The sequence below is a fragment of the Poecilia reticulata genome, chromosome 15, assembly GCF_904066995.2.
Source record: "Poecilia reticulata chromosome 15, P_reticulata-male-v2, whole genome shotgun sequence".
In the NCBI taxonomy this organism is placed as follows: domain Eukaryota; kingdom Metazoa; phylum Chordata; class Actinopteri; order Cyprinodontiformes; family Poeciliidae; genus Poecilia; species Poecilia reticulata.
The window spans coordinates 385,901-402,646 of NC_088844.1; the positions used below are offsets into that span (position 1 = coordinate 385,901).

At 39.7% G+C, this 16,746-nt stretch overlaps 1 protein-coding gene across 7 annotated transcripts in view; it reads right to left on the bottom strand.

Moving 5' to 3' along the window:
• Positions 1–16,746, bottom strand: part of LOC103476621 (protein kinase C epsilon type-like) — a 233,349-nt gene that overhangs the window by 128,656 nt on the left and 87,947 nt on the right. For 6 of the 7 annotated variants that reach the window (XR_014091048.1, XM_081616076.1, XM_081616075.1 and 3 more), the window contains exon 2: positions 9,795–9,858. Coding sequence is in view for 5 of the 7 variants with exons in the window: in XM_081616076.1 (XP_081472202.1) it covers positions 9,795–9,858 (64 nt within the window). In the remaining 2 variants the exon portion in view is untranslated. Of the gene's footprint in view, positions 1–9,723; positions 9,753–9,794; positions 9,859–16,746 lie in introns of those variants that run through there. The other variant, XM_081616078.1, reaches the window with a different exon arrangement.

Sequence of the window (16,746 nt, forward strand, 5' to 3'; positions counted from 1 at the left end):
AACTTTGGTCCATGATATGGTGTTATTTGATGTTGCTGGCCAACAATCCTTGCCCCCGCTTCTGTCGGAGATTAGGAGTCACCTGTTCCGGGTTTCTGCGCTGCTTTCACAGTGGAGATGTCGTCGTCGTTGCAGTAGACGAAGCGGCCGGCTGGTGAAGCTGAAGTTTTATCTGACCCACTGTTCTGCTTTTACCCAATCATCGCATGGATCATTTCTAGGCTCTTGGGTGCCTCGCCGTTTCTTGGATCCCATTGATGTCTGCTTGGTGCCCGTGGTCGGCGTTGAAGCCCCTCTACACCGCCGCCATTGCCCTTCCCGGCTCAACATGCGCCGACAGTGTCTCCAAAACCTGAGACCGCTGTGCCGAGTTTCCAGACTTGTTGAAGCCCAGGATCCAGCTCCTGTCAGGATTGGCCCGATAAACGCCAATCCTATTCTTCGGGACTTTTTCAGTAACCAAAACCTGGATTTTCTGAGTGTGACTGAGACGTGGCTGAGTGTTGGTGAGTCCAGTGCTCTATCTGAGCTTTTACCAGCGGACTGTTCTTATTTTAATTCACCACGGGCTTCAGGGAGAGGGGGAGGCACAGCGACTGTTTACAAACAGGACTACAAATGTAAGCAGTGTTTTTCGACAGACGTCATTCTTTGATTCTTTGAGTTTACGTCATTTGAGTTGAGACACGTAAACCCAGTTTTCTGTGCTGTCGTTTACCGGCCCCCAAAATATAATAAGGATTTTATAAGTGACTTCTCTGACTTTTAGCTGCGATTATAATTAACTATGAACATGTTCTTATTGTTGGAGACTTCAATATACACGTGTGTTGTCCTGATAAGCCTCTGGTAAAGGACTTTTTAAGCCTTCTGGACTCCTTTAACCTGGTACAGGCCGTATCCGGCTCTACACATGAGCACGGACATACACTGGACCTGGTTATTTCCTGCGGTCTGCCTGTGACTAACCTGGAAATGTGTTACTCTGTGTTCTCGGATCACCTGCCTGTTTTATTCAGTGTTAGTTTGACACCTACTGCAGTTAAAACTTCTGCTGCTGTTCGGCGCTGTCAGATTATTAACCCTTCCACGGCCACTCAGTTCTCTACTGCTTTTCTTCAGCTCTGTGGATCATCTGACTTCCTCCACTCTGATACAGAAGAGCTCTGGTCCTGGTTCTATTCTTCCTGTCAAGCCATTCTGGACTCGGTTGCTCCATTAAAAACCAGGCAGCCAAGGATTGAACCTGAGCCTTGGTTTAATGACAGAACTCGTGCTGTAAGGAAAGAATGCCGTCGTGTTGAACGCAGGGGAAAAAGGATAAATTGCAGGTTACTTTTCAGATTTTAAAATACTGTTGGCGTCTCTACCAGAGCACAGTTAAAGAGGCAAAAAGGGAATATTTGGCAAATATCATTTTCTCAAACAGCCATAACCATCCATCCTTCCATTTTCTTCCGCTTATCTGCGGTCCGGTCGCTGGGGCAGCAGCTTCAGAAAGGGGGCCCAGACTTCCCTCTCCCCAGCCACTTCTTCCAGCTCCTCCGGGGGAACCCCAAGGCGTGCCCAGGCCATCTGAGAGACAGTCCCTCCAGCGTGTCCTGGGTCTTCCCCGAGGCCTCCTCCCGGTGGGACGTGCCTGGAACACCTCACCAGGGAGGCGTCCAGGAGACATCCTCACCAGATGCCCGAGCCACCTTAACTGGCTCCTCTCGATGTGGAGGAGCAGTGGCTCTACTCCAAGTCCCTCCCGGATGACCGAGCTTCTCACCCTATCTCTAAGGGAGAGCCCAGCCACCCTGCGGAGGAAACCCATTTCGGCCGCTTGTATCCGTGATCTTGTTCTTTCGGTTATGACCCAAAGCTCATGACCATACATGAGGGTGGGAACGTAGATCGACCGGTAAATCGAGAGCTTCGCTTTTTGACTCAGCTCTCTTTTCACCACAGACCCCCTGACCTGGAGAAGGCACTCTACCCATTTCCGGCTCAAGACCATGGCCTCGGATTTGGAGGCACTGAGCCTCATCCCGGCTGCTTCACACTCGGCCGCAAACCGCTCCAGTGAGAGCTGCAGATCACGATCTGATGAAGCCAACAGGACCACATCATCCGCAAAAAGCAGAGATGAGATCGTAAGGCCACCAAAACGGATCCCCTCAACACCTCGGCTGCGCCTAGAAATTCTGTCCATAAAAGTATTGAACAGAATCAGTGACAAAGGGCAGCCTTGGCGGAGTCCAACTCTCACTGGAAACGATATGTATCACTACATATTAAAACCACAACTGTATATTACATTTTAACTTTTTTTTTCATTTAGGTTTTACAAACAGAAAAATAAAAAAGCAATATGGCTGTTTTATCTACGTTCTTACCCTCATCTATGGTCATGAACTTTGGGTTATGACCGAAAGAACGAGGTCCTGGATACTTGCGGCCGAAATGGGCTTTTTACGCAGTGTGGCTGGGCTCTCCCTTAGAGATAGGGTGAGAAGCTCTGTGATCTGGGAGGGACTCAGAGTAGAGCCACTGCTCCTTCATGTCGAGAGGAGCCAGTTGAGGTGGCTCGGGCATCTGGTCAGGATGCCTCCTGGACACCTCCCTGGTGAGGTGTTTCGGGCATGTCCCACGAGGAGGAGGCCCTGGGGAAGACCCGGGACAAGCTGGAGGGACTGTTTCTTGGCTGGCCTGAGAATGCCTTGGGATTCCCTCGGAGGAGCTGGAACAAGTGGCTGGGGAGAGGGAAATCTGGACCTCCCTTCTTAAACTGCTACCCCCGCGACCCAACCCTGGATAAGCGGAAGGAAATGGATGGATGGATGGATGGATGGATGGATGGATGGATGGATGGATGGATGGATGGATGGATGGATGGACTGTTTTATTTCTAGGATGGTGTTATGAAACAGAAAAACCAAAAAACAAACCAAACAAGAATTCTGTGTCCATGTTTGCTACATTTTCTTCTACCTGTACAGTATTTCTTCCCACCACATGCAACAAATTACTGGGGCTTGGCTTAAATAAATCTTATTTTATATGTTTGCCCCATGTGTTTGTGCAGCTACTAAGAAAGTGTAGCATGGGTTTGGACTCAAGTTCACATTTTAGGCGACTACATTTTGCTTTTTTCTGCCCAGGGCCCAAGTCATGCTAAGGACCACCACTGTTGGTTACAATTTTCACCTTTTTTACTCCTATTTTTCTCTCTCATCTTTTGTGTCTTGAAAATCTTCAAACAAACCAAAAATATAGTTTTGTAATTCCATTTAAATGGCCGGGACAACATTTAATCTATTGCATTAAGCTCAATTAAAATTTTACTTGTTTTGACAATAATCCTTTCCTAGTTGAGAACAGCTTGGCCAAAAGTTTTTCTAGAGCTTTTAACCAAAGGCAGTAGTTTATTATCCTGCTGTGCCTGTGATTTCTAAGTGTGTATTAAATTTAATAGGTTGCATGCAGCTCTACGGACTGACTTTTCAACCATCTGCTCTCTGCTATGCCAAACACATACGAGTGCTATTTCACCAGATCTCACTCCTGTCCACAGTGGGATGTGCAGTAAAAGGAGTAGAGGCACGATAAAGGTCACAGAAGTCCAGAACTAGTTTAAAAAGAAACCATGAAGTGGATATTTCTGTCATCCTGAGCTGGCCTGCTGTTCATTCTGTCCCTCTTCTGCAATGATGTAAGCACTCCATTAGAGAACACACTACTTTACTAATCAGTTTATCACCGCACCCTTCTCCTCTCTGCCCTTTTCTTCCACAGATTCAGTCCCACATATTATTGTGTGCAAACATCCAGAATTACTTTTTTTAAGATATTGTATGGTTTATCAACCATACAATTTTATCAACCATTGTTTGTCATACCATACAATATTACACACACACACATATATACATAAACATTTGTGTGGGTGTGTGTGTGTGTAATATTGTATGACATGACAAACCATACAATGGTTGGTAAACAATTGTATGGTTGATAAACAATACATATCAACCATAAATGTGTACGGTTGATATGCTGAAAAGTTGTTTATTTCCTCCTTTCGTCCGAGGAGAGAAAATGACTGAAGAAGTGAGGAAGAGGAAGGAGGAAAAAAAAAGGCCAAATTAAATGTGATGACTTAGTTCAAGCTGCAGCCCTCCCAGCCAATCCAATCTGTGGATGTCTTTAGGGAGAAAATCAGCGGCATCACAGACCCCTCCGCCTTGCGCGACTGCTGTCAGAGGGAAGGCTAAAGACTGGGAGGTGTGTCGGTGTGGAGGAGGGAGCGTGGGGGGAGGAAAAAGAGAGGGAGGATACAAGATATATATATATATATATATATATATATATATATATATATATACAGTGGTGGAGAAAGTACTCAAAAAATTTACTTAAGTAAAAGTACAAATACACAGACAAAAATGTACTTAAGTAAAAGTCAAAGTACCACATTAACATTTTACTTAAGTAAAAGTAAAAAAGTACTGGCTTTTAAAAATACTTAAGTATTAAAAGTAAAAGTACTTGCTGAATGCATTACCTAATCGCTAATATCATTAAGTGTACCGATCGTATTTAATTTCAATACATCAATAATGTGTCATTTTAATGAACAATGCCACAGATAAAACCTGTTTTTATTGTGTTTACTCTGTAGCATAGTTTAGACTTAGATATGTGATTCTATGCATCATCATTTCAGGGATGGAAACATCTCGTCTCCTGTCCTAACATAACATGAACTTCACTTTTTTTCCCACACATTTATTTTGAAAGAAATCCAACTGGCAGAGGAGGACATGGAACCAAGGAGCCAAGTAGCAGAGTTGTAGTCTAGACCACCGAACCCAAGACCAAATCAAAACCAGCATCCCGTGCTACATGACAATAACATTAAATTTACCTATCAAAATTGCTTCTCAAATTGATCTGAAAGATCCACTTTCCCATCAAAACAGCTAGATATGAAATACTTAGAGCTGAAATAAATTTAACCAGTGACAATTCAAACTCTTCTTCATTCTGTTTTGCTTTCATCTCTGTGCCCCAATACACAGAGGTCTCCTGCCATCCCTAAAAAAATAAAGCCCTGTGCGGTTGCCCATATTGCCAATGTCAGAAATAATAATTGTCTGCACCATTAAACATAGCAATTAACAACGCTCAACTATAAACACTGTCCAAGGCCCAATAAGCAAGAAGTAACCAAGCAGGAGGAGCACCGTGACTGTTCTCATCCTCCCTCCTGCTGCAACGTCTGCCACCATGACAGGTGACGAAAACAAAGAGCAATGAGCATGCTCTGTGTTGCTACGTTCTTGTTTTATTTATTCGCCAATATAAAGATATTTCAATGAAATAAAATAGCTACTGCAGTGTACGCAGAGCATTACAAGAACAAAGAACGGCTCTCAGTGAGGCTTCAGAACTACAGGACTTGGTCAAGATCCGTCCAGAAGAATCAGGTCGTTCCTGAATGTCACCACTATATTGCACTTTGGTCACAGCGTTGTCCCATATCTGCGACATGTCAGTCAACACCTCCACACAGTAATTCAGCGCATGAGTGACAACTGTTTTTCATCGCAGATGCAACATGTCTCTCTGTACAGCTAGCTTTGCTAGCATCACGTCCACAGATCTTACCTTTCTTTAAGCTTTCCTTCCAAGTGACGCTAAAAGTTGGACGAAGTCCCGCCGTCTGTGAAAGCGAAGCGCTGCTGATTTTACATGTCGCCATATCTTATGATTTATGCAGCGCTATTATATTACTGCCGCTCAGAGGAAACCACTGCGCATGTCTGGAGCTCCGCGTGCGAGTAAAGGTGGAGCCGATGGGTGACAACAGACACTAAGTCACGTTATTGCTCGGATTTTACGGCGCCACCTTAAATCCCTGAACTTCACATTTTAACGGAAAAAAAGAGCAACGAGACTTGGATGTAAGGAGTAACGCAACAGTTTTGTAGAAATGTAGTGAAGTAGAAAGTACAGATACTTACTGTAAAATGTAGTGGAGTAAAAGTAGAAAGTATCCATTATTAAATCTACTTAAGTAAAGTACAGATACACGAAAATTGTACTTAAGTACAGTAACGACGTACTTGTACTTCGTTACTTCCCACCACTGCATATATGTATATATATATATATATATATATATATATATATATATATATATATATATATTAGAGATGTGCCGATCAGGTTTTTTCCTGCCGATACCGATCACCCATGGGGGCCGATCACCGATACCGATCACATAATTATTTTTAAACAAATTTTTTTATCATAAACACAACTGGTTACATTATATGGAAAAAGGAACCATGAATTCACCTTAATTTAGACAAAAACTCGTTTTTAATAACTTTTTCCAAGAAAAAAACAAAACAGGCATTGTGCAAATTGTACTGCTATCGATAATACTATCTTTAACAGATTGATAACATATGAAGGCTCTGAAGAGGCTAAATAATGCAAATAGCCAAAATAAACCACATCTCAACATTGCCAAAAAAATTCAAGTATAAAACTTAACATTTAAAGGTAAAAACAGGTTCCATTACAATAAACAATCCTGAGTTACTGAATGAAAACTTCTTGTTAGCATGGCGGCTAGCTGATTAGTGCTAGTTCTGATTGACTGTTTCTGACTGAGCAGAGTAATTATGCAGAACAGGGAGGAGATCGATTATTTTTTCAGAGATTATTTGTCTCATGTTAGGTCAGCAAAAGTTTTAACGTTTGTAAAATGTATTTTTTAAGTTAGATGCTGCAGCTTTAAGCAGAGGTTCGGTGTGAGAGTCACTACCAGGTGGAGCAGAAGTGGTGCTCCGTCTGTGAAATATTACTACCTGTAGCGCGTAGCGGCGGTTCAACAGCGAGAGTAGAACCAGCGTCTTACATTGCAACTCGAAGACTTAAATAATTTTGCGGGTTATTTGTTTAGCTTTCTGACCGTCATGGTAATCCGTGTGAGTGTTTGTAGCTGTGCGCTACTTGACCTGCTATCTGATCGCTCCGTATGTCTTTTTTACTGCAGTGAGCCTCGATGTAGCCAAACTCCGTCAAGTATGGCATTGTTTGTATGCCATATTAGATTCGTCGTGTTGATGCATTTTGACCCGCTTCACCCCACGTGCTTCAATTTTCCGCCACAACACGCAAACTTCCCCATTCACTCAGTGCGTTATAGTTTCACATCGCTTAGGATTTGTTGCTGCGCGTTTGCTCAGTGTGAAGGAAAGAGGAGACCAGCTTCACAGGCAGGCTGCGAAATGAGATGCAGGTGATCGGTTTGTGTAATCGGCAACAAGAGACGGTGATCGGCGATCACCGATCATACACTTTTTCACGGAAATCGGCCGATTATGATCGGTGGCCGATCGATCGGTACACCTCTAATATATATATACTAAAACGTAAAGATTTTTAAAAATGTTGAACTAAGTGGGAGTAGCTTATTGTTAGCTAGCTGAAAAAAGGTTGATAAAATGGTGAATGACCACGGCCTGTTCAGTGCTTTGTCAAGTCTGGTGACTAAAAAGCACTTTACACTGCAATCAATCAGTCTCCCTTTCAGACACAGACTGATGGTGGTAAGCTATACTGCAGAACAGAAACTTTTACATTTATGAAGTCATTTAGAATATTATTATTTTTTAAATGTATCTATGCAAAAGTATAAGCAAATAATGCAGTTTCCACTATTTCATAAAAAATATTAGTTTTTGAAGAATGTAATTAAGCAATAATATTTTCAGATATATATAATTAATGTAGCATAAACAACTGTTTAAATCTCTGATGTAAACACCAACACTTTTGCCTTAATGAGTATGGAGAGCCATTTCAGCCAAAATTAAATAAATGTGTGAAATAAATAAAAAATGAGTAAAATAAATCAAAAATGAAGAAAATGAGTGAAATAAATAAAAAAATTGTTAAATAATTTAGCTTTTTCATTAACCCAATTTTTCATTTATTTATTTTTCATATGATCAATTTCTCAATTTCCGTTTTATCATTAATCTATTTTTCATTCATTTATTTTTCATGTAAACATTTTTTAATTTACCTTTTTCATTAACCCAATTTTTCATTTACTTATTTTTCATATTATCAATTTCTCAATTTCTCTTTTTCATTTATCTCTTTTTCATTTATCCTTTATACATTTTTCATTAATCTATTTTTCATTTAACCACTTTTCAATTTCCCTATTTCATTAACCCAATTTTTTCATTTATTTATTTTTCAGATTATCAATTTCTCAATTTCTATTTTTCATTTATTTATCTTTCATTATCTATTTTTCATTTGTCCATTTTTCATTTATCCCTTTATCTATTTACCCATTTTTCATTAATCTATTTTTTAATTTAACAATTTTTCAATTTCCTTTTTCCATGGCTTACGATTGAAGGCTCGGGACACCTTCGTAGCTACCAGCTGTGATCCAACTATAAGGAGCAGACTTTACTGTACATCGTAAGTGAACTGCAATATCCAGAGGCAGCTCTACAGAGCATCGGGCTGAAAGAATTTGTTTGTTTTCCAACTACAGTCATATTTAATCAATAGGGCTCAATTACGATAGTGGAAGGTTTTGAGTTGATCTCGGCAGTAGGTGACAAACTGAACGCCTCCAGGATGTTGAGACCAGCACGTCCTCTGATCCAATACATCTTATTAAGGATAAAATCAACAAAACGTGTTCAAATTAATGGCCCAACAAAATTAATAATCTCAGTAATTATTATTTAAACAAGAGAAATTGAGAAATTGATAATATGAAAAATAAATAAATGAAAAATTGGGTTAATGAAAAAGCTAAGTTAAAAAAATTGTTAAATGAAAAATTGATTAATGAAAAATGGTTAAATGAAAAATAGATTAATGAAAAAAAGGAAATTGAGAAATTGATAATATGAAAAATAAATGAAAAATTGGGTTAATGAAAAAGCTAAATTATTTATTCAACAATTTTTTTATTTCACTCATTTTCTTCATTTTTGATTTATTTTACTCATTTTTATTTATTTCACCCATTTATTTATTTATTTAATTTTGGCTGGAATGGCTCTCCATAGATGAGAGCATGTTAAGAAATGGTAATGCTAGCTTTAGTATTTAAGACTATGTCTATTTCATATTTTTATTTCAGTAATTATTCATCTTCAGATCGGTAGTAAATAGATAAATTAAATTAACCTAGAGCCACATAAAGTAGCTTTTGTATGCATCAGGAATGAAAGATGAATTGGTTTTATTTTATACTATAACAAAATTTCCTATGAGTTGTACATTTTCGAAATTTAATATTACAAATTAAATTTACCATAAAAGAACAAAAAGGTCAAGTCATCTATTCTTCATAGGGTGTTAAAATAAGACAAATAATAAGGCATATAAAGCCGTGCCATAATGTACAAACACACACGACGCCTCGATGAGTCAATGGAAACCTCAAAATTAATGCAAGATGTTGCAACTATTGCAAGTTGCATTTGCTGTGCTTCTGAAACCGGTTGGAATCATTTTTCATAAAACAAGAAGCCATGGAAAGCAATAAGAGCAAGACTGAAACTATTATTTAAATGACTCCATCAGCAGGTAACTCAAAGAAATAAGCAAGAAATAAGCACTCAATCCAAAATATAGGACAATTACACAACAGCTTCTGTTAGCAGATCCACACCGTGATGAACTTACCTTCACTGGAAGATCCTGATAAGTCAACAACAACAGCTTCTGTTAGCAGATCCACACCGTGATGAACTTACCTTCACTGGAAGATCCTGATAAGTCAACAACAACAAAGACTCTCCCCTCCGGCTCCAGATCAATCTGTTGACGAAGAAGAAACAGTCATGTGTGAAAATTTTGGTTTAATTGAGTATTCTAAGCAATTTCATCAACAGAGTAGATTTTAAAATCTGTATTTTGTTCAGTTCTTTGAAAAGTGTAATAAAAGTTCATATTTAGACTTAGACAAAATACGAACATTATACAAACATTGAAACATTTTCCAGCAGAGGAAGCATCACGTTGTTGGATGAGAAATTATTCTGCAGATCTAACATAAGCATAATTAGAAATCAGGCAAAGACCAAGCTGATCTTGAGATGCGAACAAATTAAATAATCTAACTAAATCTTTCTTTAAATCTTTATTGTCATTGTCACAAGAACAACAAAATTTAAAAAGTGCCTTAAGTCAGTGCATATGCTAAAAGAAAGAAAAACTTGTGTCACACTTTACATAAACTGTAAGAAATACATAACAAGTAGGTGATAAAATAAAACTAATAAATAAGAATAAGAATAACCACATTCTCACACACATTATTGATAATGATTAATGGTTATTTGATTGCATTTAGTTTTGTTATTGCTGTAGGATAAAAACTGTCTCTGAATCGGTTGGTTCTTGTTCTGATTGCTCTGTATCGTCTGCCTGAAGGCATCAGTGTAAACAGAGAATATCCAGGATGAGAAGTGTCCTTTGTGATGAGTTGTGCCTTTTTTTAGACAGCGGTCACTGTGCAAGTCCTCCAGTGAGGGGAGAGAACAGCCAATGATTTTTTGGGCTGTATTCACAACCCTTTGTAGAGCTTTCCTTTGAGCCACAGTGCTGTTATAACTTACGCAGATACAATAAGTCAGTATGCTCTCTATGGAGCACCTGTAAAAGGACACCAGCAGTTTCTCCTTGATGTTATTCTTCCTGAGAACCCTCAGGAAGTATGGTCTTTGCTGGGCCTTTTTTATCAGCTCGAAGGTGTTCACGTTCCATGTGAAGCCTATCAGAGCCTATGTTTTCAATCTGTTAAAGATAGTATTAGCTTTAGCAGTACAATTTGCACAATGCCTATTTTGTTTTGTTTTTTTCTTGGAAAAAGTTATTAAAAACAAGTTTTTGTCTAAATTAAGGTGAATTCATGGTTCCTTTTTCCACATAATGTAACTGGTTGTGCTTATGATTAAAAAAATTATGTGATTGGTATCGGTGATCGGCCGTGATTGGCCTTCATGGGTGATCGGAATCGGCAGAAAAAAACCTGATTGGCACATTTCTAATTTTAACACAAACCACAGATGAATAAATGTAACATATTTATTGAGATTCCCAATGGTGTTAAAGGAGCTGGCAAGTTTACTTTGTAAAACTTCAAAGAACAGTATTCATAGATTGTTTTGTTACTACAGCAACAATCTGATGCTGAGTTTAATCTCTGAGTTTGAGCTCTTTTTGTTCACAAATACAAATTAGTAAACTGTAACCAATTGCTTTTTAGGTTGACCAATTAAACTACTCTCCCTGTCCCAGATTAAATCTAACACAGAAGCTGTTAGAGATGCTGATGTTTTTAGCAGCAAGAGGGGTTCTTAACTCGTATTTAGAAATGGGATCCAACCGACCCCACACCTGTAAAACTTGTATTATTTACCACAGTCCTCTACGTCTGCCCCAGTCCTTGCATGCACAAGGATTAAGTCAAATTCTGCCCAAGGCCTCATACAGCATTGGACTGGCCCTGCATGATGAATTAAATCCGCTGCACTATGCAGAGATGCACAACAAACGAGAGATTAGGTTAAATGCTGATAATTGCCTTTAGTAGCTCTTCCACTTTGTGTCTGTGTCACGAGGATGCTTTGATAGCAGCCTTAAGCTCATCCAGAGTATTGGGTCTTGTCTTCACAATATCCCACAGATGGGTTTCAGGTCAGGAGAGTTGGCAGGCCAATTGAGCACAGTAATACCATGGTCAGTAAACCATTTACCAGTGGTTTTGGCACTGTGAACAGGTGCCAGGTCGTGCTGAAAAATGAAATCTTCATCTCCATAAAGCTTTTCAGCAGATGGAAGCATTAAGTGCTCCAAAATCTCCTGATAGCTGCTGCATTCAGCCTGCCCTTGATAAAACACAGAGGACCAACACCAGCAGCTGACATGGGACCCCAGACCATCACTGACACTGGACTTCTGGCATTTTGGCATTTCCTTCTCCCCAGTCTTCCTTCAGACTCTGGCACCTTAATTTCCGAATGACATGCAAAATTTGCTTTCATCCGAAAAAAGTACTTTGGACCACTGAGCAACAGTCCAGTACTGCTTCTCTGTAGCCCAGGTTAGGCCCTTCTGCCGCTGTTTCTGGTTCAACGGTGGCTTGACCTGGGGAATGCGGCACCTGTAGCCCATTTCCTTCACACGCCTGTGCACGGTGGCTCTGGATGTTTCTACTCCAGACTCAGTCCACTGCTTCCATAGGTCCCCCAAGGTCTGGAATCGGCCCTTCTCCACAATCTTCTTCAGGGTCCGGTCACCTCTTTTCGTTGTGCAGCGCTTTCTGCCACACTTTTTCCTTCCCACAGACTTCCCACTGAGGTGCCTTTATACAGCACTCTGCAAACAGCCTATTCGTTCAGAAATTTCTTTCTGTGTCTTACCCTCTTGCTTCAGGGCGTCAATGATGGCCTTTTGGACAGCAGTCAGGTCGGCAGTCTTACCCATGATTGCGGTTTTGAATAATGAACCAGGCTGGAAGTTTTTAAAAGCCTCAGGAATCTTTTGCAGATGTTTAGAGTTACTTCGTTGAGTCAGATTAGGTTCATTGCTCGTTCAGAGAACTTTTTCATGATATGCTAATTTTTTTAGAAGGACCTGTACATAAACTTTGCTGGGAAGACAGAGAGCCACACGCTGGGCAGTATGTAAACGGCGCATATAATTCTTTGTTCACAAATACAAATTAATCTCACCGCTCCCTCAACTAGGGTTGCCACCTTTCAGAAATTAAAATAAGGGACGCCCACCACGGCACGTCGCTTTACTCTCATGGATGGGGTGGAACATCCGCTGCAGTGATAGTCATTATTTTATGCCGGTGGTTTTATGATTTACATCAGGATGAACATGAAAATAAGAAGTGACTTAAGAAACTTACAGGTATATATCAAGATGTTGTGCTATTGCGGGTCAATTTCAAATTAGGTGGTCATGTTGGTCCCCTTCATGTACTATATGCAAGTACACGCAAATACACCCACACAGACACACACAGATAAGTATAATGGAATCAGAATAATTGTTTTGAAATAAAAGGCAAAGAAACACACCAGGAAGTGAGGTAATGCGTATGTGCACATTGGTAAAACATTGCTGGGTGTTAAAACCTGTTTGTGGAAGCATCAGGCTAGGATTTTCACACTTTCCAGTGGAGGCTTGTGCTGACCACAGCATCCATACACCACCACCCTATACCCCAACTGACATACTAATGCACTCACAACCAAACAGCACTGAGAGAAGACATGGCGCACCAAATGTCAGTGGGTTCAGTATTACAAACAGTGAGAGAAGGAACCCAGAGAGCTGAATGAGGGGGAGGACAGAGAAAGTTTGTTCCAACATCAAAGTGCAGAAGAAAGGGAGAGAGGAAAGTTAGCAGATGAGGGTATGCCTGATTAGTTTTTATTGTTAAAACCCTTTGGTTCAGCCAGCGTTCGCTCCATATCAGTGTTGTTCTGCAGCCTCAACACAAAGCAGGACAATACGAGTGTTTTGAGGTTTAATAAGATAATTATTCTCATCCATCTGCATTTTCTGGAAGGAACGGAAGGAAGGAAGTTATTGTGGCAGATGGACAGATGATGGAGGCACAATATTACTATGAGTCTGACAGAGGAGGAGCTATACAGCACACATGGCTGAGTGACTTAAAAAACAAGAACCATTATTTTCCATTTCTGTCATTTGTTCTAATATGGAAATCAACCCTCAAAGCTGCTTTTCACCCCTGGCTTTTAGATTTATTGGAAAATATTCACCAAGTAGCACACTTTAAATGACATTTTTGTCATTTTATGATTTGACATAAAGATCTCGATATGTTTGTTTACTAATAAATCTGTATTGATGACAACAACGCAAACAAACACACACGCACACACATGCACATACACGCACACACACACACACACACACACACAAAACCTCCCTTCCTCTGAGGTCACAGCCGTCCATTCCTCCGTTGCTCACTGAGTGCGTTCAGACTCGGGTGCAGACAGTCCCTAAAAATAGAAAAGAAAGGAAGGAAAAGATCTCTGCGTGTACTTGTGTACACCGCTTTCTACAAGACGGAAGAGAGTGAGTTCAAATGGTGTTCCCCGTCCATCAGAGCAGTTGGAAGTCAAAAAGCACAGGAAGGATGTGCAGATGTGGTGCAGTTTCACTTTTTGACTTTTATAAAGCTGATAAAATCTAAATAAATAAAAAAAAGTCTCACAGCTTCAGGACACTTTGCTACTTTAATGGCTGGATAGGGATGTTTCAAAGTGAAGAGAAAAGCTTGTCATAAGTGACTCTGCTGGAAAGCAGGAACATTGGGTGTATGTTGGGTTTGTAACTGTTAAGATGATCAATTTTGATGAGCAAGAAAGAGTTTAATTCTCAGGCCCTACCAAACATTCCACCGTTTGCTGTTAGATATAACAAAGCATAAGCATATTACAACACCAACACAAATGCAAAGTAAAGCCACAGATTCCACTCAAGGTGTATTCATGCCTTGATTCATTTATTTCATGTAAAATTAAACCTTTGGTTTTCTTCCATGTGAGATCATTTGTTTCACAGGGGACAGTTGTTGCAGTTGTACAACATACTTATGTTTACATACCAAGAGTTGGGTTACTCTTAGTATGTGCAAAAAGCTTGATTGAAGCTGCACATTAAGCTTTAATCAAAAGCTGCAAAAGTGCAAAGTGTTAAAACGCTCAAAGGTGCTCCACAAAAAAAGAACAGAACATTTACAGAAAGCTAAAGTACTGAAAGGATTATTTTAGGGTTCAACAAGAAAAATAGCCAAACTTTATGTGGTCTTCACATTAACTCAACAACATTGCATAAAGTAATTAAAAAATTTAATGGAACAGATTTTTTTTTTTTTTTTTAAAGCAGCTCCATGCAATGGACATGGATGTGGTCAGGGGCGGATCTACTGGGGCGGCATTTGCCACCCCAAATGAGAGCCTTGCCACCCTTGTTGCCACCCCAGCTAGCGACAATGAATTTAATAAATAGTTGTGGGAAATCGGACATTAAGCGCATGAATCTCTTTTTTCCGACAACATTGAATGCAACACAATGTAACCTGACACCTACTGCTAAGTAGCGGGAAGTGCGAGAGAAGGACAGAGCATTGATGGATATATTACTGGACATGACGTGACTTATCGTGCGCCATTGCCGTCCATTGGTCAGGAATATCGGTGGTCAGGAAACTACTACAATCACGCAAAGAATCAGAACAACGAATGCAATGTTTAGCAGTTAATTCAACCATAGATAATGGTAACATAGGCTTCAGATTTAACAGGTGAGGAAAACGTTTAAATTTAAAGAAAACATTGAACAAATGAGCAGTGGGTCAGTTATGCTAGCCTAACTGTTGCCAACCTTCTCTATTGACTTTGATAACCTTAACATGTGCTGTGCTGTTCAGTGTTTTGGTTCCGTACAGGTAAACAGGTAAACCCGCACACCAAGTCATCAGTAAAGCAGCTGTTTAAATCAGCTAATCAACCCCCGCTGTGTTAAGGCAAAAATATATTAATGACAATATAGACATTAAGCCTGACAGCATAATGTAACAGACTGAATGTTCTGTTTTAGTGTTTTTGCTACTTTTTTGTGTGGGAAATGTTAGTTTTTGTGGTGTTGATTCCCCTGATCGGGAATCTCTGCTCTATCTGCTCATTGAGCTGTTGTCTGTTGGTTGCCATGGCAACGGGTTGTGTAATACCGTTGTGGTTGTGTAATACCGACATACAGAGAAGAAAAACCGAAACAAAAGTGGTTGGAGTTATTTTTTCGTTATTTCTTTATCCATTTGAATTTTGTTACTTTATTCTTAAATTTCTATTTTTTGTATTATTTACAGAGTTTATTTGTAGGTTGATAATTGTTGATTTTATTTATTTTTAGTTTTATTATTTTTCTTATTTATTTTCTAAATTTAGACAGGAAGTAATGTGGGTCAGTCCACTTTCTATAAGTGTAGGGGCCTGGTGAAGGACCAGCAGGCATTTGGGTTTGGGGCCGATGGTTTTTAAGAGAGATAGCATGAGAACAAATGAAAGTTTGATCTCTGTAATTGTTTGGTGAAAGAGAAAAATAAATCACCAAGAACAATCAATAAGTTTGGACATTGAACCTTCTTTTGCCTGTGTCAAGAAACATGACCCCAGTGCCTCAGTAGTAGTTTGGTGGAACTTTTATTGGATGTTTGGCTTGGCAAACAGTCAGAAGTGGTTCTGTCTAGTTTGGTTCTTCACCTGTTTATCAGCTTTATTGTACCTTTATTGTGGCACACTGCAGCCGCTGCAGTTCATAAAAAGAAGCGACAAAAACTGAACTAATCCCCTCTGTTCGTAAAACGTGGTGATATTTATAACAGTCGTCAAACTATGGCTCCCACAGCATATTTAAAATAAAACGATTGACCAATATAGATAGAAATTCGCCCCTTCTTGTATCTTAACAGAACTTAACAGAAACTAAACTGTTTATAGATTTCAGGGTTTCCTCCAGTGTATTATAAGCCTGGCGGGCCACCAGGCTTTCCTTGTGCCCTCACCGGGCTTAGCATTGCAAATTTAAGTTTTTTTTTTAATGTTTGCATTTTTTACGACGTTATAATTGATGTTCAGATATTAATCTTCTAATAAC